This window comes from Fusarium mangiferae, assembly GCF_900044065.1.
Source record: "Fusarium mangiferae strain MRC7560 genome assembly, contig: FMAN_scaffold001, whole genome shotgun sequence".
NCBI lineage: Eukaryota > Fungi > Ascomycota > Sordariomycetes > Hypocreales > Nectriaceae > Fusarium > Fusarium mangiferae.
Window position 1 is genome coordinate 692,505 of NW_024573921.1, and position 26,496 is coordinate 719,000.

At 49.6% G+C, this 26,496-nt stretch overlaps 7 protein-coding genes across 7 annotated transcripts; 1 reads left to right on the forward strand and 6 right to left on the reverse strand.

Annotated features, from left to right (window-relative positions):
• Window positions 1–1,277: 1,277 nt before the first annotated feature.
• On the reverse strand, window positions 1,278–2,417 carry FMAN_00742 (uncharacterized protein; the record flags this gene model as incomplete). The annotated part of the gene is made up of 4 exons (XM_041826931.1): window positions 1,278–1,645; window positions 1,726–1,844; window positions 1,899–2,032; window positions 2,097–2,417. 4 exons carry the CDS (start codon window positions 2,415–2,417, stop codon window positions 1,278–1,280), a joined length of 942 nt encoding a protein of 313 aa, XP_041676073.1.
• Window positions 2,418–3,601: 1,184 nt separating this feature from the next.
• On the reverse strand, window positions 3,602–4,480 carry FMAN_00743 (uncharacterized protein; the record flags this gene model as incomplete). The annotated part of the gene is made up of 1 exon (XM_041826942.1): window positions 3,602–4,480. One exon carries the CDS (start codon window positions 4,478–4,480, stop codon window positions 3,602–3,604), a length of 879 nt encoding a protein of 292 aa, XP_041676074.1.
• Window positions 4,481–4,985: 505 nt separating this feature from the next.
• Window positions 4,986–5,735, reverse strand: FMAN_00744 (uncharacterized protein; the record flags this gene model as incomplete). The annotated part of the gene is made up of 1 exon (XM_041826954.1): window positions 4,986–5,735. One exon carries the CDS (start codon window positions 5,733–5,735, stop codon window positions 4,986–4,988), a length of 750 nt encoding a protein of 249 aa, XP_041676075.1.
• Window positions 5,736–15,276: 9,541 nt separating this feature from the next.
• On the reverse strand, window positions 15,277–16,890 carry FMAN_00745 (uncharacterized protein; the record flags this gene model as incomplete). Its single annotated transcript, XM_041826965.1, has 1 exon — window positions 15,277–16,890. The coding sequence occupies one exon, from the start codon at window positions 16,888–16,890 to the stop codon at window positions 15,277–15,279; it is 1,614 nt and encodes a 537-aa protein (XP_041676076.1).
• Window positions 16,891–17,751: 861 nt separating this feature from the next.
• FMAN_00746 (uncharacterized protein) lies at window positions 17,752–18,479 on the reverse strand (the record flags this gene model as incomplete). Its single annotated transcript, XM_041826976.1, has 3 exons — window positions 17,752–18,159; window positions 18,222–18,298; window positions 18,356–18,479. The coding sequence occupies 3 exons, from the start codon at window positions 18,477–18,479 to the stop codon at window positions 17,752–17,754; spliced, it is 609 nt and encodes a 202-aa protein (XP_041676077.1).
• A 4,324-nt stretch (window positions 18,480–22,803) lies between these two features.
• FMAN_00747 (uncharacterized protein) lies at window positions 22,804–24,484 on the forward strand (the record flags this gene model as incomplete). The annotated part of the gene is made up of 2 exons (XM_041826987.1): window positions 22,804–23,068; window positions 23,124–24,484. The coding sequence occupies 2 exons, from the start codon at window positions 22,804–22,806 to the stop codon at window positions 24,482–24,484; spliced, it is 1,626 nt and encodes a 541-aa protein (XP_041676078.1).
• Window positions 24,485–24,802: 318 nt separating this feature from the next.
• Window positions 24,803–26,077, reverse strand: FMAN_00748 (putative cystathionine gamma-lyase; the record flags this gene model as incomplete). The annotated part of the gene is made up of 1 exon (XM_041826998.1): window positions 24,803–26,077. One exon carries the CDS (start codon window positions 26,075–26,077, stop codon window positions 24,803–24,805), a length of 1,275 nt encoding a protein of 424 aa, XP_041676079.1.
• Window positions 26,078–26,496: the final 419 nt, after the last annotated feature.

Consider the following 26,496-nt stretch of genomic DNA (forward strand, 5'->3'; position numbering starts at 1 on the left):
TTGAGCCAGAAGACGGCTATCTTCTTGGTCTGATTTCCTCCCTCCTGGGTCTCCAGGTGTGCAGATGAGTGGAGGGGCTATGTGCATCTTGAGGGGCCTTCTGGCTTGAAGAATTGCTAATAGTATTTGGACTGGCTGGGATAGAGGAGTCGGACAGGACAGGGACACATGATTTTTATTTTTTTATTTTTTTTTATGTTTTCTTCTTCTACTTGTGGGTTTTGATACGAGGTAGTAAGTCGGGTTAGGTACATTCACGAGGGTAACATGCCCTGCTGTTGTTTCTTGCTGTTATATGTTTACCACGCCATTCTGTTGGATGCAGGCATATGGGCTTAGTGTGATGTTATTTGGGCAGATTATTGGTTTGGTTTGATTTAGTTGTTCTTGTGGTACTACGGATGAGTTTTCCACTGCGACTCGCCTGTGCGTCGTCGCTGGGTACTATTTGTGTTGGCGAGGCATACATCTATTAGGCTTTCATTTTGATACCACGTCACTCTTCGATTCGTCCTTTTAAACATTTCTTTCTTCCTGGAGTACAACGTACCAGTCGTGAAGCGTGTGTGCATGTGCGACATGTGAGTGTCGCTTGAGAGGGGTGTGATACCGACTGGGTGACATGGTGGGGATTGTATTGTTGATTCAGATTTGATAGTTCATGTCTATAGTCTTACCTTGGCTACTTTGCGGCTTTGCTTGCTGCGTAAATAATGGTGATGCTTGATGAGATGTTTTAGGGTCTTCAGTAATCTTGTTGCTTTGTGATGTTCTTTGCACTGCGAGCTGAGGCTCATGTCAGTCAGTATCGAAGCTGTGCAACGAACCCGGACTCGACGTGCTGTTCGTGTCTGTTTATGCAATACACAGTCACGACAGCATGCTTTGACCCGGCCCAGCGAATCGGGCAGCCTGGGATGTTGTCGTCCAATATTTAGGGCTTATGTACTACATTTGAAGTGACAGCACGGTAACACCCGCCGGGATGTTTCCGCCGGGGCAGTATTCGCAACGGGGCTCATCTTGTGAGAGGGCAAGGAATGTAGAGTGTCTGGAGAGTGTTGACAAGGTGCGTAGTACGACAGTTGAGATTTAGGTTTGAACTGTACAACAGACTATAGTATGAATTGTCATACCCGCTCAGCCCGTGTACGTACAAGCAAGGCAACTGAAGGAAAAAGAACCAGAATATCGTGTCGGTAAATTGTGAGACAGTGGCACCATGAACATACGAGTCGTTCATCCAACCCCCAGGCCAAATGGCTAACTACATTTTTCTAATCACTCTCATCACCATCCAATGCCTCGTCTCTCTCCTCTTTCCCTTCCTTGAGCTCAAGGGCATCCTGGGTATCATCGCCACTAGCTTCCCCCCCCTCCTCCTCGTCTTCTTCTTCGACTTCATCGTCCTCTGAATCTTCGGGGATCTCAACCTCATCCTCTGTCACGGCATCCTCCTCCGCCTCTGCATTTCCAGGCTCTACACGAGGGCGCTTAGCTATAGGGCCAGTTGAGACAGCTGTTGTGTCTGCGTCGGTTTCTATGTTAGACGTGTCTGGCATGTCAGTGTCTGGCCCGTCTGACTTTTTCGCGCGGACTTTTTGACGGTAAGATGTGCGCTTTTCAGTCTGGATAGCGTTGAACTCTGGGTAGGGTATTAGCAGTCTTGTAACATACAATCCGGCCCGCGACGAAAGACATGGCAGGGACTATAAAAAGACATACTGGCAAATTCAGCTTCAAGAGGTTCCTTGAGGAACGCGAACTCGGTCTCCTCGAGTGCCTTGAAGACATCTGCAGGGGAGATTGTCTTTTTGCCTGCATTGATGGTGTTTTCATTGGCGCTAACTCGCAATTAGTGATTTTCTCTTAGGGGGGAACGAAGAGACTTTACGCACTGAGACGCTAGGTAGTTGATAAACACTGTGGTGCTCTGGCTTAGAGCCATGATGGCATTGGCCTGGATCTGTGTGTTGGGGGGTAGAACACCCTTGGACAGACGCGTTATTATAGACTTTGGAAGGGTCAAGTCCTATGGTTCGAATTAGTCAGTCAGTCTTTGGTTCTGTTCGTCCCTTGTGGATAGATTTGGGCACTCGAAGATTGAGAGGTGGTTGGGCTGCTGTTCTTGAACCTACCTCGATGGTGATGTGCTCCTTGTGCTCTTTGTCCTTGTCCTTGTCCTTCTTGTCTCCATCCTGGGTCATAGAAGTATCCGCTTCAGCTTCCGTACCAGGAGTCTCACTGGCAGCTTGCGGTGCTGGTGCTGGTGCAGCAGGTCCTTGTGTGGCCATGGAATCGTTGTCATGTGTCGGAGCGGGTGCTCGACTTTGCTCCAAGGGCAACACATCATCCATCGGGACGAATCGTGCAGTTGAAGTGTCGCTTTTTCGCGAGCTAGACTTACGAGGTGGCATTGTGAATGGTGATGAGAATAGTATGTTGGTTGATGCTGGGAAGAGATGATTTAGATGTGGCTGTGCAGATCTTGCTTCCCAGGTATACAGCTGAGATGAAGCAAAAGAATGCTTTGATCGAACAGCAATGTTATCTCTTTATTGTATTTGATGAGTATCAGAGGGAGCACCTCTGATATGGCGACCACTTGGTCACTCTCTTCTCAACCCCTTTCTGGTGATGATCTCGACTCGGAACGGATATTGGAGAACAAGGAATGTCGAGATTAGTGTTGGTCCCTGTTCTGTTGGTCGAGATTCATTTACGCAGCAAGAACTCAATGTCGATGCTTGCGGACGCTGTAGATCCTGACCAAGATAATTCGTTGTTGGCTTGAAATTTAGTGAGAACGCAAGTGAACTTGGACTGAGGTTGAGTGCAAGTTTAGTGAACGCGCTTGAGACAGGATGTGGCTGGACGCGGCCTATGCCCCGCTGTGAGTGGCTAGGGACGCGTTAAGTGGTTTCTTGGTGGAACAAGGCTACCTCAGGAACAGAGTGCGATTACTTAGTAGGTGTCTACACAAAGGAAAGCCAACGGGATATCAATTAAGCTTCATATAAAGACGTTTCTAGAACGTGACGGGTACGAGGCTAATTATGTTGATCTAAAGTTTAATCTTGTTCATCTTGATTGCGTCAGTGATACTACTCCATCTATCAGTTCGATGCGCCCAACATTCAAGCAAGGGTTTAAGATAAACTTGGAGGGAGGGCTTGTTGTCAATCTGTTTGAATTGGAGTGCATATCTATATATATAGCTTTCGTATAGGTGTCGGGCACATGAGTGATACTGCCAAGGACTCATTTGTCTGTCAAGCTCCGTATCTTAATAGGAGAACTCTCGTGGCCAGGCTCGAGTCAGCCGTGGATATCATCTACATCGTATGAAACGGACCGTCTCGTATCCGTTCATATCACTTACTCGCTTGGTCATGATAACATAAAATGAAAATGAAAATGAAGGAAAGTCTGGGGTATATCCGTCATCAAAATGCACACAAAATCCTCCGTTCCAGCACCGGGCATAGACGCCAGCGCATAAAATCATGGTCCCCATGGGATCCAGACGCCAAGGGTAAAATGAGGCGGGTTCAACCGGTCTCATGGTTACCGCTTCTTCTAGGAGAGGAGTGAGTGGCAGCTATAGCCTTGAGGTGACGAACGTTCTTCTTGTGTCGACAAGCTTGCGCTTGTGCTTGGCAGTCTTGTAGTGAGCCAGCAGTGTCGATTTCTTAGAGAGCGCAAGTTCGCAGTCATTGCAATAATACTTCTTCTCGGCAAGCGCAATAGCCCGGCTCTTGGCTTGATTTGCAGTGTGTCTGCCCGGGTTCTTGGCTCTGTATCTGGAGACTCGCTCGGAGACAGCAGTCGTATAAGCATCGTAGTTTGTAGCCATCTGTCTATAGTGCCGATTACTGTCGTTCATGGACCTGTTTTTGCGTTGCGTCTTCTTCCTCTCAGCAGCGTGAGCTTCGAGTTCCTCAGCGGTAAGGTTGAAGTCATCATGGACCCATTCAGTCAATGAGGAATGTGAGCAAAGGCCTTCGTATTCTATGGTTGCACGGTCCCAGAGACAGACCTTGTCCATTCCAGGGTATTCCTTCTGTGGCCCCATTGCCCAGAACAAGAACCCAAACGTGGCTTCGAGAGCACGTATTAGAAGACGGTTGAGAGGGGCGCAGGCTGGCGTTGGCATTGGGATTCGACAAAGTACGCCTTGGTGGGTGATGGAAAATCCGTCATCAAAGGCAGCCTTAACTCCGACGGGGAGCATATTGACACGACATTGAGAGTACTGGTTCAGCCGGTCATGTACGCCCCTCGAGGATGTTCCAGAGCCGATGTACAACTTAGGAGAACAACCAGGCTTCTTAAGCACGATTGCATAGACACCCCACTGGGAGAGCTCAGCGGTAGGGAGACTCTTAAAGAACTCAATAGTAGGAGGGACAACAGATTGGACAACGTCCAAAAGACCAGGGGCAAATTCAAGGGAGGCTTCACCAGCTATCTCCGCCATTACTTGCAGGGAGGTGAAGAACGTAGCAAAAAGAAGGTTCTTGGAGTAGTATGGAGTTTCGCTAAGGCAAGCCCAGGTGAGTATCATCATGAACTCCATGATAGTTGAGACCGGTTCAGGCGTGGTGACCGTCTTGGCCGAGGGAGAGAGGAAGTCTGCTATCAAGGGCATTGTGGGCAATCCACAGATGATTGTTGAAGCCAAGGAACAAGTAGCGCAGTGATGCTGGGGATGGATGACGGACGTCGTTGATCAGGAGGGAGAGAGGCATGATTATTGTCGACGAGAGGTGAGGCAGGACCTCACCCAGAAAAGGAGGCTGTCCATAAGGAAGGCGCTTCCATGGGTTACCCACGACACAACCGCCTGCCTTCCGAGGCAGGTGCGTCTGGATGGGGAAGGCAGGCGGTTGTGGAGAAGAAATGATGTTGATGAAAGAAAGGAAGGAAGGATGGGTTGAAGGAAGAAGCTGCTGAATTTATAGGTAGCCAGGAAATATTATGACTCAGAGACCTCCCAGGAATGCTTCGTCGTCGAATGAGAGTCGGTTCATGTTTGACATGGAATGCATTCGCTGGTGCTGCCGTCGAATATCTAATGACCGATTTGCTCTGGGTAGGTATTCGCTGGAACTGCGAGTGCCGAAGAAGGCATCGGGATAGTGACCGTGCCAGGGATCACGGGGTGATACTGCACTCATGGTGCTGCTGCGGCTGCTGCGAGTTCGACTGTGGCGAGCAGAGGGGGGAAGCTTGGCTAATCGTGAAGGCTGACGCTTCACAGGTGGGATGAAGGCATCTTCACCCTGGACGGCCTCATCAGTCAGACCGGGGCGAGAATTGGGAGCACGGGCAACGACTGGGGTTGAAGGGGTGTCGATGCTGTGCTTGTGGTGAAGTGAGCGTGGTGAGAGTTCCTCAGAGACTCGGGGGTGAGGACGATTGTAGACAATAACGCTTGGAGGTTTGCGTATGGAACTAAACGATGTGCTCTTTTGTCTCTGATGCTGGAGTTGTCGTTCCAGATCATTGGCTTCGTTGTTAGCAGCCTCGATGATGCGTGCCTTTTCTTGGTTCCTGTCCTTCTTCCATGACTCAATTTCCTCGTCGCCGATGGGGGTGATGCCTCTGTTCATGAAGAGAAATCGACGTTGGCGGTCGCGGCGGTAGAGGAAACACCCGACAGCGGTGATGGCGGTGACGGGAACCACGGTCGCGAGGACAATGATGAGAGCTTGGAGGTGTGAGTCCTTCATGGCTATATCTCCATTCTGTGTCTGTATGTGAAGATGTCAGAGGGAGGTGAAGTGACGTCGTCAAATATTATTAGTAAAGTCACACCAATGTCGTCCAAAGGTGTGGTGGAAGAAGACAAGGTGAGCGAACGTTGAGCTTGGAAGATATACGCTTCCGAGTTGAGGCCAACTGGGAGACGGTTAGTTCTTGTACTAGATCATTTGTATGTAAGCTGGATGAGATATGAGATGACGGCGGGTGGTGTCCATGCATATCAATACACCGACCAATATCTATATCATCCATGTAACAGACATAGCACACGCATGTATTAAAAGGGCAATTTTCACTAACAATCAAGCGACTACTCGGGATCGAGCTTCGGTGATAATCGGATCAAGTGAAATTGAATTCACTCGGTTCGATTGAAACTCGATTCGGTAGTCGGTATAAGGTCAATCTCCAAGATATCGACGTTGGGTGGAACGTCGGTAGAGATGGGCGAGATGAGATGGGGTGAGATGGGAGGAGTATAGGTGAAGGTATATCGACCAGGAACTCAAAGGCCCTGTATATGGCACAGGCAGGACGAAGGTCAAGAGATCAGAATGTGAGTTGGGGGGCGGTTGAAGCTATATACAGACTGGGGGTTTCAAAGAGTGGGAAAGGGTGTGCAGACTACATCTGATGGGGGAGAGTGAGGATGCAGGCCTAGGATCGTCATGGCCAGCGAGCATGTAACGCCAGATGTTAGTCTTTACTAAGAAAAACGTACATATGTACTGTACTGTACAGCATGTACCTAGCTAGTCAAGAATAAGAACAAGATATGAGAGACATGCGAGATGGTGAGAGACAGGAGGTGTGAAGCCTCACTCAAGTGGGTGTGGGCTATGGTGGATAGTGAGTGGATAGGGGGTGAGACTAGGCTCTGAGCTGCTGATACATGAAACCCTGGTCTACAAACCACCAAAGAGGTCTGGTCTACAGTATTATCGATCAAGAGGTCGACTTCTAATTACAGCAGAGTTGCATCTCTTTTTCCGTCAACGTGCAGGGTTGAGAAATGCCCTGCATTGCATTGCATTGTCAAAGAGTCGCGAAGAGACACAGACAGCACATTAAAGTGTCAATGTAGGGAGAAACAGGAAACAAGGGCACAGCCAATCTGAATCGTCCTCCAAGTTTGTGCCTGAACGAGTTTGAAACTGGAATAATTCCCGCACAACCAATCCAGCTCGACTCGTGCCTTGCGTCGCACAGTCTTTTTTGTCCCTCATCATGTGTCAGTTTATTCACTGAAGTCAAAGTGGATATCCTTCCCCCCCCCCCCCTGGTGAGACGGCGCTGGGCACGGCTCAGGACGTTTTAGGGCCAAGCAGTTTTTTAGACCAGGCCCCAGAGGGAACTGACTATTCTAGTTGGAGTCGGTCGTCCGGCCCTGAGGGGCAGGAGACAGGGGGTATTGATGGACTCTAGCGCCATGGCGTCGATGGATTGGAGGAGCATCATGAACGTGGCACACTCAGGGACGAACAGTCCCTATTCTCTTGCATGCGATCTACTGGAGCAGACAGGGGTGATAGGTGGTGAGTGTGGTGAGTGAGCTCAATTCAGTGATTACCGATTACCGCGTATGTACGGAGTATGGAAGACAATGATGGGCATCTCTCAGAACTACAGGACAGTAATTGTTTTAACAGCCTGAGATATCTTCATGTGCTATCAATGCACCTCAATTCTATATGCCTTAGTGCTACCTAACCACTTAGGTACCTACCTAGGTAGTACCTAGTGGATTAAGGTACTACATTATATTAAGCACCCTCTTGCAGGAGAACCTCACATAGAACCCTCATAAATCATAAACTACTAACTTTGCGGAGATAAAATGGCAGGAACTGCTGTGCCATGTACTACGTACTGTATTTTCACGTCTCTACGTCAAATCCATGCCTAGCAGTTGCTGTAAATAGTTCCTTCCTTGAAATATCTTGATCTACCTACGGGGTAGTAGCAAACCGACTCCCAACAACCCTCACATAATACCGACTTCATGTCTCATCCCTTTTTCCATCATGCTTCACATATCACCAACCTCATACTTGCATTCAAAACTCACCGTCATCGACATATGCCAGGATCCCCCAGATTTGGAGCCTCAGCTCCTCGTCGTTCAACCCCTCACATAATTATCAACCCGCGTCTATCTTCGTCTAACACCACGGGCACAGACTAGTCCGGTCTTGCCAAGGGTCTAAGACAAGCATGCTGCTGAGCTGAGCAGAACATGCATCTGCGCTTTTCAGCAAGGGAGATTTGACAAAAACCGGTTACTTGCAGACCTCACCACTCGCCAGTCAAAGCCAGTCCATAATAGACACACTACCTAGACACATCCCACCAAAGCACACAAAAAGCAAAGACAATAAACGGCTCGGGCCCCTCGGCTAATTCCTCACCCACGATTCCAGAAATGGGATGCTACACTACATCAACGATGTATGGGATGTCACCACTTGCTCTAATCACACAAAGTAGTGGTGCGGTCACGCTGGTGGGATGGCATGGGCTGCAAGGGAGCAGATGGCTCCTTGCAAGGTTGCCGTTGTCCTCGAAAACGCGGCCTCGCCTGACCCGGCTGGAATGTGCTGAGATTAAACCAGGCTCGTTGTCTTTCATCTGCCATCATGAAGCCCATGTCTCACTTCGTCTCGTCTCGTCTTGTCTGTCAACGATGCGGTCTAGAATGGGGACGTGCGATAATCAGGTTATTCGCACTCAATAGCTCCCCATGATCTCCTTCTACCGATCGCACTAATATGAGGGATAGACTCGGCAAAATAGCTTCACGAATACGTGCGGCCTTGTTTCATGTGAAGTCGGCAGCAGCTGATGAATTGTTATGTCCTAGGGAATTATGCCGTTCCTTCTACGAACCATTTTTTATTGTGCGTTGTCAATCATTGCCAACATACAACGAATGTGCTTATCATGGCTTATTCGGCATGATAAGTCACTTCAGGTGAACCGAGACAAATCGGCCGGGCCGGCAAACTGGCGCCTTGCCTATCAAAAATCAGACTTATACGGAGCATGCAGTACCAGTGTAAGCCGTGTAAGATCATTGGGATTTATCATACCTTGCCAATGGTGCTAAAACGCCTGCAGCAGACAATTACCCTTCCTTCGCTCGCGGAGATATCAAGCCATGTACCAAGATCGTTTTCAAGGGACGGCATTATCTGTTGGCCAGGCACAGAGTCGCCCACTCGTCAAGTTTACGGATAGCATTGCTTATCATGCAGCCTGTCTATTCTTATTCTGCTGTCCGATAATCTTTGCTTTGCTATCGATCTGCAAATTATCACTCGATCATCCTCATCAATAACATGTGCTACCTATGGTGACCAGCGTCAAGTCTTGATAGAAAGACGAGGCCGCTGTTGCATTGTCGTTGCTTCAGTAATCATCCCTTCGATCGAGCTGCCACCGTGCAAGATGCCAAATCGGGATGCACCACTAGCCTAGAACTTTAGCTATGTTACCATCTTAGACGGATGTCGACCTGTCCGGCACAGGCTTTCCTCTTTAGGCAGGCTGGCTGGTGAGCCATCGAACAATAAACGGGCCTATCATCTTCACCGTTTGGCTGTTAACGTGGAAAGCTTCCAGGCCCCTGTCGAAACCTCTGCCGCCAGCAATGGCCAAACCTCTTAAAGCCATCCGTGATGACTTGGGCTGAACGCACGCGATAGATCTCATTATCCAACTAGTCTAATTAGCATTTAACGGTCAGATCAAACGATTGAAACACGAACTTAATAAGATGGCCTGGGACTTTGAGGCTCAGACTCTTAACCTTTCGACGTTCCAGCCGTCACCGCCCCAAAAGCCAAGTTCTGTCATGTCTGGTTGTGGATCACCGCAAGGTATTGAAACAAAACCAAGACGGCACTCAACCTGAGCCGTAATAGCAAGTCAGTATCTCGGTACGCTCGTCAGAAAGCAATACAAGCCAATATGAAGGGAAAGGACCTCCGAGCACATAATGACAGCTGTATGTTCGTTTTGAGGCTCTTCCGGAATTTGCGGCTTTCCAAGTGCATTCCTGTCTGTGCCTGACTTTGCTTGTTCCTGGTTCCTGACCGGATCACGCCACTATTGCAGCTGAACAAACAACTTCCAACCTAGATAACTCCACCTTGGACCTGGTCCACCTCCGCTTCTTGTGTCGGCACCATATACGCTAGCTGGATAGTGAGCATTTTCTTGATACAGACCGCTATATCATCTCGTACAGCAGGCTCAGTCTATCGACAATGGCGTTTGGGGTTCACCACTATACTCACTCGGCTACATGGATACTCCATGACATATGGTTCAGGGCCCCTTTACTTGGCGCAATCTACCTCATTCGTAACAATACAGTTATCTAGGTGTCTTGCATGCAGAGCATAGACTGAGTATCACGATCGCGATGGTGATGCATATGGCATATCTAACAAAAGCCAGATAAAAGAAAAGGAAACCGAAACAGGCCGCCAGAAGTCCAAGCGTTCGCTTAACCCGAGTGAGCCATGGCCTCCGAGAAGCCAAGCGAAACTATACCGTGATTCACGGGCGGGAAGAGCCTATCAGCGGGACGGCACAGTCAGATCTTGTGGTTAGTCTTTTTCTCCCTTTCTCTCTGGTCATGATACTCTGCGGCTAACCCTCTTCTGTCCGGTGCCGGTCTCAGAGGGTGATTCTTCCTTCTAGCGCAACACCTTTTTCGACGAGTCTGACTTGTTACCAGGCAATTAATTAATTGATCGGCTTCGCTTTCTCCCGCAACTCAATTCTTTAAGCTCTAGCCAACTGCTATCCACTCCTCAGGGCGCATCAATTACACATTTAGTCAGTCAGTCGATATGTACGCATGTCGCTTTTACAGAGTTTGTTGCCTCATGACCTGAGAAGGCTGAGCAATGCCACTTGCTGGCCAGTATTGAGATCGGATGCTCATTAGGGGGGTTTATGATGAACCATTATACCTTTAGATCCATGTCCATGTCCATTTCAAGTGTGGAGAGGACAAACAGGGGTACGCCTAGTTCAGGTCTGAGGATGCTGGTGAGCTTCTTTCCATTAAAAGCTCCTACGGCATACACCGCTTCTTCAGAGATAGATCTAGAGGCAGGACGAGCCCCAGCAGCTTCAGGGTGTTCGTCAGCTTGACAACAACGTGCGGCCACTACTAATGTAAAAGCGAACGGGCAAGCATACCGTACTGAGGTCTCGATGAGACTACTACCACCGTGATACGGCTTTGATGGATGATGGAGCTCCTGCCAAGCCTCTCATTCCACATCCCACGAACCGCTAGCACCATGAGTTGGCTCTCTGCTGCCGTTCAGCTGTGCATTGGTTTGTATTGTACGGAGTACAGTAAACCCGTCCAGGAAAAAAAAAGGTGGTGGGCGACTGAGACCAAGGCCCTCGGTTGGCCAGAAGAGCACACCTCAACTGAAGTGGGCTGAAGAGCCAGCCACGCCCAGGCCTTTCTGACCTACCTGATCGCAGTTCTACTGCAAGGCACGAGCCCTCCTGATCATGGCAAAATCTGTGAGGGGTAGAGATGGGCATACATACCTTCAAGATTGAGGTACAGGGTCGGCCGCTGGTTGGTCGAATTCGACACCTATCAGTGTTCTCCTCTGTCGCGACTTGGGCGGGACTGGAAGAATCTCTCAAGACCAAAGTCCGCATCCTCCTTGTCGTGCCATTCGTCGTGGCCCTTCTCCTCTAACATCATGACGACCGACACCATCAGGAAATGACTTGCAGTAGTAGCTCAAGGGCCTCGGGACAGCAATCCCCCGATCTTCTCTTTCTGCTGGTCCACGTGCGGCACGAGGCTGAGCCCGTGACAGGATCGAGCGGGTGAGTTTGATTACCATGTAGTACTCCGTATACATACAAAGTCGAACACCAAGCAGGAATCATTGTGAGTGGACAGATGGAGTTGATATCAAAATGGAGGGTTGCAATTCCCATCAGAATATATTGGATGGAACGGTGGACGGGCCATCTCGGTGGCTCCTCTTCCCGTCCGTCTTCATTCTGCTGGCACCTGGACGACGACATTGACAAACTTATTATCTGTGCTATGCTTAGAGGCTGCCGTGGTTTAGATTGAACTTGTGAGTTCCGTGTCTGTCATTTCTCACGGCATGGAAATAACGCAACGGCCTACAACAAAGCGACGGCTGCACTCTCAATTTCGTACCATGTAGGTATGAAGGCACGTTTGTACATACATGGGACATGACTGCATCTTCCAGGGCCCTGCAGCTGATGCTACCACACATATGTATGTATGTACATGTTCATTGATACCAGACAAGGGATATAACCAACTAGTTCACAGCCGAGAGCACATCAGCGTCATTGCAAACCCACTCAGTGTATGTAAGTGTGTTTCTCCTCCCCCGCCGTTTCAAACGCCGGGTTGCTCCACTTTGAACATTGCATCGCGAACGGGTCCAGACGAGACGTGAGATGGTCCTTGGTCAGGTCGGCTTTTACTAATGCATGTACGGAGTACAGTGATCCTTCGCTTCCTCAACCTTCAGGTAATCACTGATTTCTAATCTGCCCTCGATACAGCAAGCAAGCTTTGCATAACGTTCTTCAATGGCGATCATTCGCTTGTCCATCCCGACGCAATCATCTGCATGCAATGAGACCCTGCGGCTTCTTGACAAAGGGCCTAGAGCATTGGAATTGAACGGAAACTTGCTAATTATAACCTTGATGAGGGAAACCGATGTCCCCTCTTGCTTGATACTCACGGAAGTCTCGGGTTCAATGAGCAACGGACCCAGTGGCAGATGATACTTGGCAAGCCAACAACGTATTTCAAGTATGGTCTTGCACGCAACGAACAAGTCTGTCTTGATAGACACAACCTAGCCATAGCATGAGTCGTGTGTCCAAGGAAGAAAGACTACCGACACTGTCTCTGTAAAAGATGAAGAGGCCATTCCAAATGTCTATTCCATGGCTGTGGCTGGTCTTGGCTTTTGCACGGTTGTGAGGCTGCGGCATGCTAAATTAGGTTGGCAGGGTTCGGCGCAGGCATCACCCCTGCTCAAGGTGATGGATGAGTTCGTCCTGGAGGACTGTGGTTTGTATTTTTCGAGGCTTCTGATAATTTCGAAGCTTCATTAGGTCCGTTAAACAATGGATCATGACGGCTTTCTTTTTCTTTCTCTTTCTCTTTCTCTTTTTGATCGTTCAGCTCTTCTCAAGATGCAAACTCTGCAAGCACTGGAGTGGACTGCATTGGCTTGCGTTTGTTGGCCAGTTCTCCACCAATATTTCGTTCACGGTGGCTAATTCGAGACTTGCAACTCGACTGCAGTCAAGAGGTCACGTAGGTACACCAAGAACAGACCGTTCAGGTGTCAACTCCTCCACAATCTTCACAGAGCCTTGGGTGTCTGATTCTTCTGTGAAAGGGGCCCCGTTTCTCCTTGCCACGAGAAGGAAGGGTTGGTTGACTTTGGTCTCCATCTATAGTGATGCCTATGTCCCTAGCTAATGCACTCAAGGCTGACTCGCTTTCACGTATCATCCCTCGGTCCAATCCAGCAGAGACACACAAAACAAAGATACCCACCGTGAAGTTGAGAGTTGTTACATGGACGACTGCTTTCTTGATCGCTACGGCCCAACTTAACCGAGTCTCTGCTACACAGACTCCTTATTCTTCTTTTTCCACACAAGGCGATGCGGCTCTTCAACCGCCCGGCCGGGCACGAGGCACAAAAGACAGTTCACCGGTTTGTGTGATCAGGCAGGGATCTTTGGACAAATGACAGCTGCAGAAACCATGAACAAGCCGTGTGCGGTGCCAGCAGATCGTAGGGTGGCACAAACCTTGATTGTCCTGTTATTTCGCATCCCAAGGCCGTGGTCAGGGCTCTTGCTTCCGTACGGCAAACATCTTCTAGGGCTGAGGCAGAGTAGAAGGCCTCAAAAGTTGGTCACGGCTGGTTAAAGGAAATCTGTTGGTCCATTGCCGTTCCTGGGCCGGTTCCTGGAACACAACCTACCTAAGCCCATGGTAAGTTAGGGTCGCAGAGGTTGGCCGCATGAAACGTGGCATGCGAGTTACTGTGTTGTTGCCACCAAATCATCATGCTCTTTCGCGATCGTTTTCTTTCAGTAAATGCCGCTAATTATTTGATTTATTTTTTCCACCCGACTATCGACAGCCGAGTTTTGCCAGGTCATGCCGCTGCTGACAGCCTGTCACCAGTATAAGCCTAATATCTAATACCTAATACCACCATGGCCTCACGCGTGGCTGATTAGTTCTCACCCATCATGAGCCTTTGTGTTTCACATGGTTGTTCTCATTATTATCAGTTCCCGGTCAGATCCGTGCCCGATTCTCGATTCCGTTACCGTCGAGACCTTCCAGTGGTTAACTTTACCCGAGTTTGATATTGGACTTGGGTTGACTTGATACACCCATCACGATCTTGGCTGTTTGACATTACAATGCTATCGCCGTGTAGGGTTGTATTCTGCTTCATTCTGCATAAAACAGACCATGCTATTTTCGGGTCACTATACTATATGTTTACGTGCCTCATCAGCCACCAACAATACACACTACGCACCCTCTTATTCATGCTTCGGCTATGGAGCTCGGTCCGCGTATAGAATAATCAGCGCTTGAAATCATGTCCACAGTCTTTCTTCTCTACAACCTAGGATCAGAGTGAAAATGTGTCATGTCACATTGTGTTGCAGTATGTTAGACGCCACTGTATCTGGGATTATTCGAAGCCCGTCTTTCTTCGGAGGCGTTATTCTGATTGTACAACTGATCATTGCTTGTTTTGGTGATGAATGACTCGTCAAGCCACGCACAAACGGTCTTGCTCCCCTTGTCCAGGTTATTCCCGAGAATAGTTCAAGCCACAAACCTGCAACGCCATGAATAAATGTCGTCAAGCTTTATGCTTGTGTTTCAGGAGTCTTGCAGGGCTAGAAAAATAGTAGGAGGCGGTGAGTCCACTTCTTTACAGGACATTGATTCAAATTCTTCGTGTAGGGTAGGTATCTCCAAGGTTTGACAGAGCAATTGTTTCGTGGTCCGCCGAACCACAATGGAACTCTATGTGCATTCTGTACATATTAGAAGTATCACTTCTTTCTTCGACATTACCACGGAAAGTGCTTGCTTGATCTAGTATAGTTTGGCTGTCCTAAATGGAAAATAAAGATATAAACTCATGGGGTAGGTACCTCGCCAAACAAATCAACTATTATATTCAACAAAAGGGGGGAACAAGATACGTAAACAAGGTGCTTGGTTCATCATGCCTCATTCAACCGCAGAGTCAGTTAACTACTGTTGAACGACATTTGTCGTCCAATTCCTCACCAATGGCTCAATAAATCTGGATTCAAGGGAACTTGCCACTCATCTCCCCCGTCTTCGTCAGAAGCGCCCCGAGTCTCTGGATAAGGTGATGCGTCCAAGTAAGAGGAGCCACGGACTTACAGCATCGTGCACTCGAACCATGCCTCCTCAGCTCTGAGCAGACGTTCTTGACAGTGCTTGAGCTCGGTATACATACCGAGCTCCCTAAGGAAGTCCAAGACGTCGTATGTGGACTCGCGAGATACATCGTCCTGGGAGAGTTTGCCAATGACACGCATCAGCTGTGAAGGGTCCGCGTCCCGTGCCCACTCGAGCATACGACACTGTATCTTGATCCAAGTGACGATCCATTCGGCATCGAGGCTGCCGGGTGCGAGCCGAGACTCGACAGTGCCGTGAGTCTCCTTTCCGACCATGGGCGCTATCTCATCCCTCAACTGGCCTTTCCAGTTGTAACTGTAATATTTCTCAAAAGTAGTATTGTCACACATGAGATGTGCGACCTGATGCACGCCCACGTCGCAGGCCAGAAGCTCGGTGACTCCTCTCCAAGCAATCTTTGATGCTTTCAGTGAGTCATCATCGTCATCACCTTTGTCGTGGTCCATTTCATAAACCGGTGATGGGATGTCCGCTTGCCTAGATACAGCCTTCATTCTCTTCCGTTGCTCGTCTAGCAAAGGCACGCCTTCAGATGACCCACAAGAAGCGATGCACTGGGAGGCTGGAAAATCGAGCTGTGGAGGTAGATCACGGCGGGCACAGTTGGACTCATCATCTAAACGTCTAGCCTTGTCCTCGTTGATAAACTCTCTGACGTAGGGCATATAACGAGCTTCTCGCCCAACCCCTTTGGCCTTCCTTGGTCGATCGAAAGGTCTGCCGTCTTCGCACTCGTAGTCGGAACCATCACTTTCGCACTCAGGATCCAGGATTGTTCCACCGTCTTCCTTCTCGCGGGCTTCGCGAAGACGTTCGATCAGTACCACGTTAGAAGCAACAGGATCTTCTCCGAGCTTCCTCGCCCGTGAAATGTATCGAGGTATGAAATTCAGCCCCTTGGCCTCTCGCCGTGCCACGTCGGCAGTCACGTTGCCACTCAAGTCAACACCAGTAAAGCGCCGGATAGACTTTGAGTAACGAGCAAAACTTCGCGCCGGGGAATGGAGAGTAGATAGCACCGGGTCGGATGCCCACTGGAGGGCCGCGTAGTTTCTCGATGCATGCATGTCCATCTGATGGGGCCCATTGCCGACATGAACGTGGAAGCCACACGAGGTATTGACCCGAAGACGTAAGTTGTTAGTCAAAAGTCTAACAACAACTGACACGAGCCGGTATGCCTCATCACAAGCATACATCGGTGGGCTTGCTATCTCCACCGCATCCCATGCATAAGCCTCCTTCTTCCACTCTGTTCCAGACTCTGACACTGAACCGTCTGTCGTGACGATCCATGGATATTCCTTCGTTTCACTTTTATTTGCGACGGAATCCTCTTGTACCGTCCTTGCACAGAATTCATGATCTCGTAGCAGTTCTAGAACTGCTGTTACGCCATCATGATGGCCCGTGGCTGGCGCAAGGCCAGGAATGCTGTCATCTGCTTCAACTTCCCTTGGGTTTACAGCCACCAGGAATTCTAGCTCAAAACCGAAGCTGACGCGTGGAGGCCGAGTATAACTGTCGTCGTGCTTATGGTCCGTCTCTTTGGTACCGCGAGGCTCCATCTTGCCTTGCTGCTCGGAAGCAGGTTGATTCCCAGTATTGGTGGTACTGTTTTGCTTCCCCAAGATGAGATATGGTCCTTATGATTCTGTGGTCAACAGAGGGCTTGCTCTATTGTTCCAGAGTTGTCAAAATGTATGATGCTTCAACCTTCGACTTTCTATACCAGATCCCTTTGGCTGCTTGAGCCCAATCGCCCAGGACATGACATCGACTCTTTATATATACATGCCTTGAGACAGTTCGGCCCCTGCCCGTTAGTCATTAGCATGCTACCAAGCCGACATGTTCGGAGACCTACAGTTGTCATCTTCGGCAGCTCAGAAGAACAGCACACACTGAGTCGAGGAGAACATCCCAGTAATGCATTGTACAATCACAAAGAATTGGCACAACACCCATAGTCCAAAGGGTTTTCAAAGAGCTCATGGTCAAGCCATTGTTTCTTTGTCTTGTTCAAAGTAATCGAGTTTTCCTACTCCTTTCGCCTCTTGCTATGAACGTATTGAATTGTAAAGCATAAACAAATAACCGCCACCCTCCCCAGTGCACCTCTCGGCCGTCCCCATGAAAGGCACACAGCACCCCCGGTCCTTCAACCCGCCAGTCGGTACGCCGAAGCGTGTCATTACCTCATCCAAGCTTTAACAAAGCTACATCGTTGGGTCTTATACTCATCAAAAGGTATCGCATTGCACGTCGAATAGGTGTATTGTAAAATAAAATGGGCAAGAGAAGTGGAGAACGGTGCACAGGATACGCTCTGGCCTGCTACTCATCGGCCAAGGATGGCACATGATGGGGCGCCAGGATATTGCCGTAGCACTGCTGATGCAGCACCCCATGCTTAAACCTCCCAACACTTAGATGAGGTAGGCCAGCATGCCGAGAGCCACAGCGGCGGCCGCACCTCTGCCCGCTGGCGCCATGGTAGGGGCAGCGAAAGCATCGGACGACGTCGATGTCACGGACGCAGCAGTGCCAGTAGCTGCTTCCGAGGAGGCACGAGTGGCGGATGTAGTAGCAGTGTCGGTAGCAGTGCTGGAAGTACCGTCATCGTCGCTAACCACGTCCTTAGGGGGGTTCTGCTTGGCGCATTTGTCCTCGATCTTGGAAGTGCATTCCCTCTGGCCAGACTGGCTGCCAGTGTTCTGCGAAATGCACTGGCTGAAAAGCTCCTCGCAAATGAAGGTAGGCATCGTTTGGGTGTAGTACTGGAGACCGGGGGTCGAGCTGTTAGAGGAGCAGGTGCATTCCCACTTGAGATCGTTCTTGACGTAGTGTTAGCATCCTTCAAGTTGACGAAAACAAAAAATTGAACAGTACTACATACCTCGGTACATTTGTTTTCGTTGGTATCGTCCTTGCAAAGAGCATCACAGGTGTTCTGCTGGGCACCACACCAGGAAGCTGTGAAATGTTAGCACGCCGGTGAACATTTGTCAGTTTTCTATTCTCAGTACGTACATCGGGTAGCGAGATCCACAGTATTGGGGTCAATTGTCATGTCAAGGGAGCTCTTATAGTTCTGGACAGACTGGGCCGAGACGGCCGAGACGGCCATGGCGAGGAGGGCAAAAGATGAACGCATCGTGAATAATGTTTGGGTAGAGTGTTTATGGATCTATTGTGAGGTGATTATCGTGGTGAAGGCGATACAATAAGTGGAACGATGATGAATCGATGTTTTGTGACAAGTTGATTTTGCAAGTGGAAGAATTGAGGTTGAAATCCTTCTTATGCTCTGGGTCAAGAGGTCTTCTGATGCAAACGGAACGCGGAAGGAAGAGAAGAGAAAGACGAGGCGGAGAGTAGGTTTTAAACGACGGGAAAGAAACAGCAACAGAGTTTGGGCAGGTGTGGATAGTAGCTAACCAGGCTAACTTTCTGTGTCCCTTGGCTTTGGCTTTGTCTGGGCAGGTGCCGTCACTTGCGACTGGCCTCGGTTTGATTACCTTGCTCGCCTTAGACAAGACCGTGCTTCCAGACTCAGTTGGGTAGCTAGGGTAGGTACCTTGGGCCTCTGTAAACACTGGGAAACAGCACTGAGATCGATGGAACTCGAACTGGAACTCGGCCGCGGCATGAAGTGCCCACAACCCGTAACCCATGGGAATCTCCATCTCGGGCAAGTCGAGGGGCTATCTGGCCAATAGAATATCCTCCTGGTGACATCCGCCATTGACTTCGCTGCAAAACTCTCCCCGTCTCTCAACAAGGGAAAAACGCACAGGCACAGCTCGGCTAGAGGTCACATCGTACCCACACCTTCCCTGTCTTAGCCACTCACCACTCACACCATCTTGACCCTAGTCGAGCTTGGCCAGCGCCATTTCCGTTTTAGTCGCGATGGCTGCTACTCAACCACCATGATTTTCCATGTACTCAAGGTAGGTTCCAGAGCTTGAGAACTCATGAAGCCAAGCAATGCTGCGCCTTGGTCGCCTCCCATATTGACGATCGAGATGTCGTTCATCCTTTTCGGGTAAAATCCCGTCTCGCATGGAGTGACAAGGCCCAGGCAAGCGGCTGGGACCGAACAAGTGGGACACAATCAGCAATCAATTGTCACTCACTCATGGGTGACCAGGATCTTCTCATGCACGTTGACGGGCACTAGGTTGAGCTCTCGATATCGCGCTAGATTCCAGCGGTGTCCGGTTCCAGTTACAATCCAATCTCAGTCTCGTCATCACCCATCACTCACCCTCAGTCCAACACGTATGTACTGAAAGTCTCCAAGCACAAGGGTTCCCCAGCAACTGCATTTATGGTATACTGGGAAAATATGGCGGCCTTTATTAGGGTCAACCACCTAGGAAAATATTTTTCTTCTTTTACAACAAACAGCTTTATAATAATGTGCTTCGTGAATAGCCTAAAGGCTCGTCCTTTTTTTTGCGATTTGCGGTACTGAAGCCAAAATGTAGGCTTTGTGTTGCCAGCAATTCTCATAATTACCTAGATATTAGAGAGCTATGCCATGGTTTCGTCGGTTCTCACAGGCGAGCAAAAAGTCCGCCCAGCATCTAAAGATTGCAGGCCCATATATAAGACGAACCAATGATTTCCGAAGTTTTGCATCACCATTGTCTCTGATTTCTGGCACGGACCATCTTATTGGCCTACCATATCGCCGTATTTCTCCGTGCTCGCAACAGGAACAAGAGCAGAAGCAGAAGTATAATTGTTTCTGAATACACAGTTCGAGATTCTATCTCTGCAACAACTGCAATTGGGGGGGTTGGCTGGGCAATGTTTACTTGGCGAGAGGCTGGTTTTGCTGCGCGACTAAAAGAAATGGACACCGGTCTGCCCAGGCGCGCTATTCCGGAACAAACGGGAAAAGGCAAAGGCACTTTTCATTATCATGTCACTTGCTCATGGAGAAAGAAATTCGCCAAGATGCGACTCTTTCTCCAACGGGGTCACGGCATTTCAGCGCCGATGGTTGTATCAGGCACTCGGACCTTTTTTCATGTTGGCCCTCGGGGGGCAAGAAAACAGCAAACCTTACTGTATGGTGTCAAAATAAACTTAGCAAAAGTTATCCTAAGCTTAGGCTATATTACCTACCTCTTTTTGTCATTTAGGATCGAGGTCTCGTGTTTTCTTTCCTCCCCTAGGTTGGGTAGGCTATCTCCAACCACCATGTCTACCTTCATTTACAGCCCTTGCATGCCATTTCTTTAAATTATGATACTGGAGTTTCAAAGCGGTTTTGGGAGTCGAATCCCTTTGTCAGTAAAAAGACCTCATGATTCGTTGTATCGATCTTCAACAACTTCGAGACTCTTCACATCTGGCAGAGAAATAAAATGCCCCATCGTGGTATTGTTTTCCCCCTCTCGCTTTTCACCGAAGAAGCAGCTCAACAAGCATAGATAGGCAGTGACGAGTGGATGATAAAGGACTTGGCTAGCGCAATTCCTTATCCACCCTTGATCCATGTTCCCTTGTCCCTTGTCTCGTCCCATGTAAAGTGCGTCACTCCATTATCCCCGTACCGAACTAATCTGACCATCTTCTCTCCCCTGTTCAGATGTCAATATGCTGTTTTCTTCTTGAAGTCACTGGCAGTCTGTGTATGGAGTTGATCTGGAGTTGGTTTATCGTGACCAGGTTGAGGGGCCACGGCCTGGGAACTCCGCATCGTTCATTGATTCTCAATTTCCCACGATGAAACTGGGGCCGGCCTTCAAACGAGGTCTTGTTGACAAGCTTGTGTCAGTTTTCGCCAATGAGAAACTTCACTAGCACCCCAGATACGATCAACTCAGCGCCACCTACAGTATCTGTGGCTGTTGTTATAAGTTGCCCATCAGGGAGGACATGACTTATTATTGGCTTAGGAATCACCTTGGCGGCCTAGAGATATTCAGGCCTATGGCCCAGCGAAGCTACATGGCTGTGTAGGTAGGTATCATTCGCTGCGATTTGAATCTTCTGTTGTTGTTGGCTACCAACTACCATGTTAAGGGCGAGACGAGAGAATGCTCAGAGGCTAGATGATTTCAGGATCTTAGAACCCTATCTGTGACCATCAGTTTAGTGCTGCGGCTAGGAGGTGGCTTTCTTTTGCCTTTGCTGTTGGCAGCTCTGCGGTTGACCAGCCTCTCATACTCTTTATCACGAGGGCTTTTCCTGTTGCCATCCGATGAGCTAGGAGGTTGCCCGGGCTTGCAGAATTCTGGACTCTTTTAGCGCCCCTGCAGCCACATCGCGGATGGCTAACGTTACTAGCCGCCTTTTAACTTCACCTCTCCTCAACTGCTGCCAAGGGAGCCGTTCAGGCGTTGTCATCGACCTACGCGTACAGCGTATGGCAAGAGTACTGTGGATTTGAGTTGAACTGGCTCTTACGCGGCTAGAATCAACGGCTTTTTTGTTCCAGTTCATGTCTGCCGATATTCCGCAAAAGCGGTTCTCCTTTTCTGGGAGCATAGCATGGTGCCGTTTTTCCCGTCTCGATCAGAGAGTAATTACGGTCTTACATGAGTATCTCGTTGCATTCCCTGGCGGCTCGGCACGATTTTCCGAGTCCCATGTGGTTTTCTGTCATATCTAAGACAACACAATCTTCCGTCATCATGGAGTATTCATAATAAACAACACCAACTTTCGAGTCTTCAGTTTTCATATGGTTCAACCAGGCTCGTTGTCGCGCGCTTTTTGTGAAGAACTCGGGGCTTGCTTTGGGTTGGGGGATTGTTCGTTCCTATTGTTCAAACAATTTCGGTGAATTCTTGGATTTTGATGTCAACATTGGGCATTATCGCAACCCATTAGCTGTATCGTTGATAACACACATCCACCACCTGACCGCCCTTGGGTCACGAACGAGACTCTTCCATTATTCAACACATGATGTTTTAAGAATACAAAAATAAAAAATAAGATAAAAACCCCAAAGACCGGGAAAGGCAGGAACTGGCGTTTCTATCAACCGGAGAGGACATACCAATATCACACTTCCAGATGGAAGTAGGTAGTTGGGTACAGGGTAGCTGACTTCATTAGCACCCTACTAAAATGCGACGCTTGGAATCAGCGGGGGTGGAGAGCTCCCCAGGCGTCAAGTAACGCGGTTGGGTCCCTGCATGATGATCTCAGCTCCTGAACTCCATTGGTTGATAGCCCAACCTAACAACTCCAACTTCAACTTCAACTACCTACCTGGGTATTCACGGTCCTTAGAACGTGTGTCTGCCCGTCAACCAAACGTTCTCCGCCCTACGAGACAGGCTTGATGAGTTATGTTCCGACAAAAATTAAAGGCCTTGACTTCTCTTCCATGCAACTCTCGAATGAAATCTGAAGCCGCACAGCAGCGCTCGATGCACATCAACTGCTGCTGACCCATCCATTTCCTCTCATTCCCACAATCAGCCGAACCATACAAGACATTGCTTATCATGAATCGCCTACCACGAGAACTCATCGATGCGATACTTCAGCAATGCATCGAATATGGCCCCAAGAATGCGGTCCTCGATCTTCGGCTCGTTTGCCGCGTCTTTGACCAGATTCTTAAGCCGTTCGCATGCCGTACTCTGGACCTGGAATTCTCGCGCCTGAGCAAGACGAGCGGTATAGAACACCCACAAATAGACGCACTCCAGACGATAGGATATCATTGCAAGAGCCTGTACATTGACCTGATGGTTCTGAGAGATGACCGTGAGTGTCCGACCCCAGGCCTGCGCACATGTGGTGGCTAACTGATGATTGCCAGTGGAAGTCGAGTTCCTTGATACCGTATTTGCAAGAGTCCCGTCCATGGCTGACTTTTGTCAAACACTACACAAAAAGTACTGCATGAATGAAGCATCTTTCACGGAGACAGATTACTATCAGAAGGTCGAGGAGATGTTATTCTACTGCCGTGACGTTGACCGCCTACGACTCAACCTCCCCTTCCAGCTCGTCGGCCGCCATTGCAACGCCGCCACAATGATCCTGGCCAACACACTGAAAGCCTTTGCGCAGCGACCCGAGGAAGACTCAGCGAAGCTCAATACACTCGTCGTAGAGAATGTGACCGATGTAGCCATACGCCACCTCTGGATGAATCCGATCGATGTAATGAACATCATGAAAGTTTTGGAAGTGTTGGAACACCTCGTCTTGACGTTACGGCGACACGAGAACGAGCCCATGACCGTGGGACTATTCGGATCATGCCTTTGGAACCTCGTTGAGAACGCGGGAGAGCTCAAGAGTCTGTGCTTGGTAGGGATGGACCACGATGACCGCCCACCACGAGGGCTGAAACAGACGAAATTCTGGCAGATGCCTGTTGACGAGTGGCGTGCCAAGTCATTACCGGCGCCTAGCATCATACATTCCAATCTCACATGCTTGGAGCTCAAACGGATCGAGCTGTGCCCAGAGGTATTTGTCCGTACGGCGGAGAATTTTGGAAACACACTTCGAGAGCTTTATTTGAACGAAGTATATCTCAAGGTCGAGCAATCGCGCGACTGGAACGAGGATTCTAAGAAAATCCTTTGGGTTGGTATGCCCAACCAACGTCCAGGGGATGACTGCCATTGGATTGCTATGGCGCTGAGATGTGCAACACCACATCTGGGAATCTGCCGAGCATCTTTCCTGGCCTACGATCACTACATGCTCGAGGATATGCCCACACAGCCAGAGTTTGACCTCATTGACCCCTGTGGTCTTGGTCGAAGCATCTCTCAGCGCTTCGTTGAAGTGGTCATGGGAATCCGCCAACCTACGGCTCTTACTAAAGATGCAGTTGAATACCTTCCTGCGGACGCTCTGTTCGACGGTCTTCTGAACAATCTGCTCCCACGGAATCGTGCACTGGGGGTGGTTGAATACGATACTAATGCGTATCAGACGGCTGTCGCCAATTCCACGTCAGAGTGGCAACGCAGCATCGATGGCGTGTTCCCAAATTGCAACTCCAACACTCTTGATGAGTTACATTTTATCGCCGAGACGGCATGCGAAGGCATGAGCGAGATACATCGGCGTCGCAATGAGTGGTCTGCTGAGAATAGTATGGCAAACGAGTTTACGGAAAACTTGTTTAATATCCCACCTTCTGACGACGAACATATTTAATGACGATTCGGGGGCACCTATGTCACGACGAGATACCACGATCCATTGGCTATAGACAACTTCGAGAAATCGAAATAATATTCTTCAGGTAGCTTGTCAATCAAGCCTCAATAACAAAGCGATGCGATTTGCATCAGCTTTGACCATAGCCGCTATATAAATGCCAACCCAGGGGGCCTTTGAATGAAGCACACCCCTATCTTTTTATTTGCTTTTAGAGCATCCTCAAACAAAGGAAATAATTCTCATAACATGTCATCATAGATCATCTTCTTAATAAACGAAAAACCGACTGGGAAAAACTATTAGGACATGCGCCTAGGAGCCGTTGACGCCGTTGCCGTTGCCGTTACCGTTGAAACCGTTGGTCTTGGCCGCGGACGTAGCCTTCTCGAGGGCCTGGAGAACGTCATTGGTAAGGTCCTGGGCGTCCTCAACACCGCAGCTGATGCGAACAAGGTCGTCGAAAATACCGACAGCCTCACGCTGATCTCGAGGAATACCGGCATGAGTCATGCTGCTGGGAACTTCGACCAGACTTTCAACACCACCAAGACTCTCAGCGAGAGTGAAGATCTTCGTCACTTGGCAGAAACGCTCAGCGGCAGCGTGACCACCCTGGATGCGGAATGAGAGCATGCCGCCACCCAGACCATCGCGATGCTGCTTCTTGGCGATATGTCGGTGAGGGTGAGAGTCAAGACCCGGGTAGTTGACGGCAATGACTAGAGGAGAAGCCTCGAGAGCTCGGGCCACAGCGTCGGCGTTGCGGCTGGCCTCACGAGCTCGCAGATGCAGAGTCTTCAGACCACGGTGAGCAAGCCAGGAGTCAAATGCTGAGGGAACTGCGCCAATGGCGTTCTGAAGGAAGCTCAGACGGTTCTTGAGCTCGTCGCTGTTGAAAGCAGCAACACCCATGACCACATCACTATGACCGTTGATGTACTTGGTGACACTGTGGACAACGATGTCGGCACCGAAATCGAGGGGGTTCTGGACGTAAGGGGAAAGGAAAGTGTTGTCAACAACGACGAGGACACCGTGCTTGTGGGCCTCAGAAACAACAGCTCGGACATCGACAAGGCGCAGGGTAGGGTTGCTGGGACTCTCGATCCAGATCAGACGGGTATCGGGGGTTATGTGCTCGCTGATATCGACCTCGATCTCTGGTGTGAAGGTCACCTTGACGCCGTGGGCCTTTGCGACCTGAGTGAAGTATCGGTGGGTACCTCCGTAGACATCGGAGACGGAGATGACATGGCTGCCGGCAGCGAGACTCTGGAGGATAGTGGCGGTGGTGGCGGAACCGGAGGAGAAGGCGAGGGCGTACTTGGCGTGCTCGAGAGCAGCAACAGCGGTTTCAAAGTTGGTACGGTTGGGATTGGAGGATCGGGAGTACTCATACTCGCCAACGGGCTTGCCAACGGCGGACTGAGCAAATGTGGTCGACAGAGAGATGGACTCAATCACGGCGCCGGTAGCGGGGTCATGTGGAGCGCCGGCGTGGACGGCGAGAGTACCGAAGCTGTGGACGGGGGACGGAGGGCGAGGTGGGGTGGCCACAGGGTCCGAGTTGAGAGGAGCAGCCGACATTGTAGCGGAGGATTGACTGAGGGTCTGAAAGAGGGAGAGGGGTATAATTGAGCCTCGACAGGATCTAGAGACGAGGTCGAAGAGAAGCTGGAGAAAGTCGGCGAGTTGAGGTGAAGTAAGGAAGAGAGGTTGAGGTGGGATGGATGTGGTGACAGAGATGTTGATATAGATATAAACTCTGGGCTCTAGCGACAAGCAAGTGGAGGTCCAGGCGGGGCTGAAGGGTAAAAAAAGAGGGAAAAAAAGCCTTTTTTCCCTTTTCCTGTGTTGCCCTGGTCTGTTGTGTAATGTAATAGGTATGGGGAACGTGAGAGGGGACCCTTTTTATATCAGAGCTAGGTACCTGAGCTAGGTAAGGTACTGGATGCAATTCTGCTGCGCCAAGTGAGATACAGAGAAACAAAGGGAAGCCTCGGTTT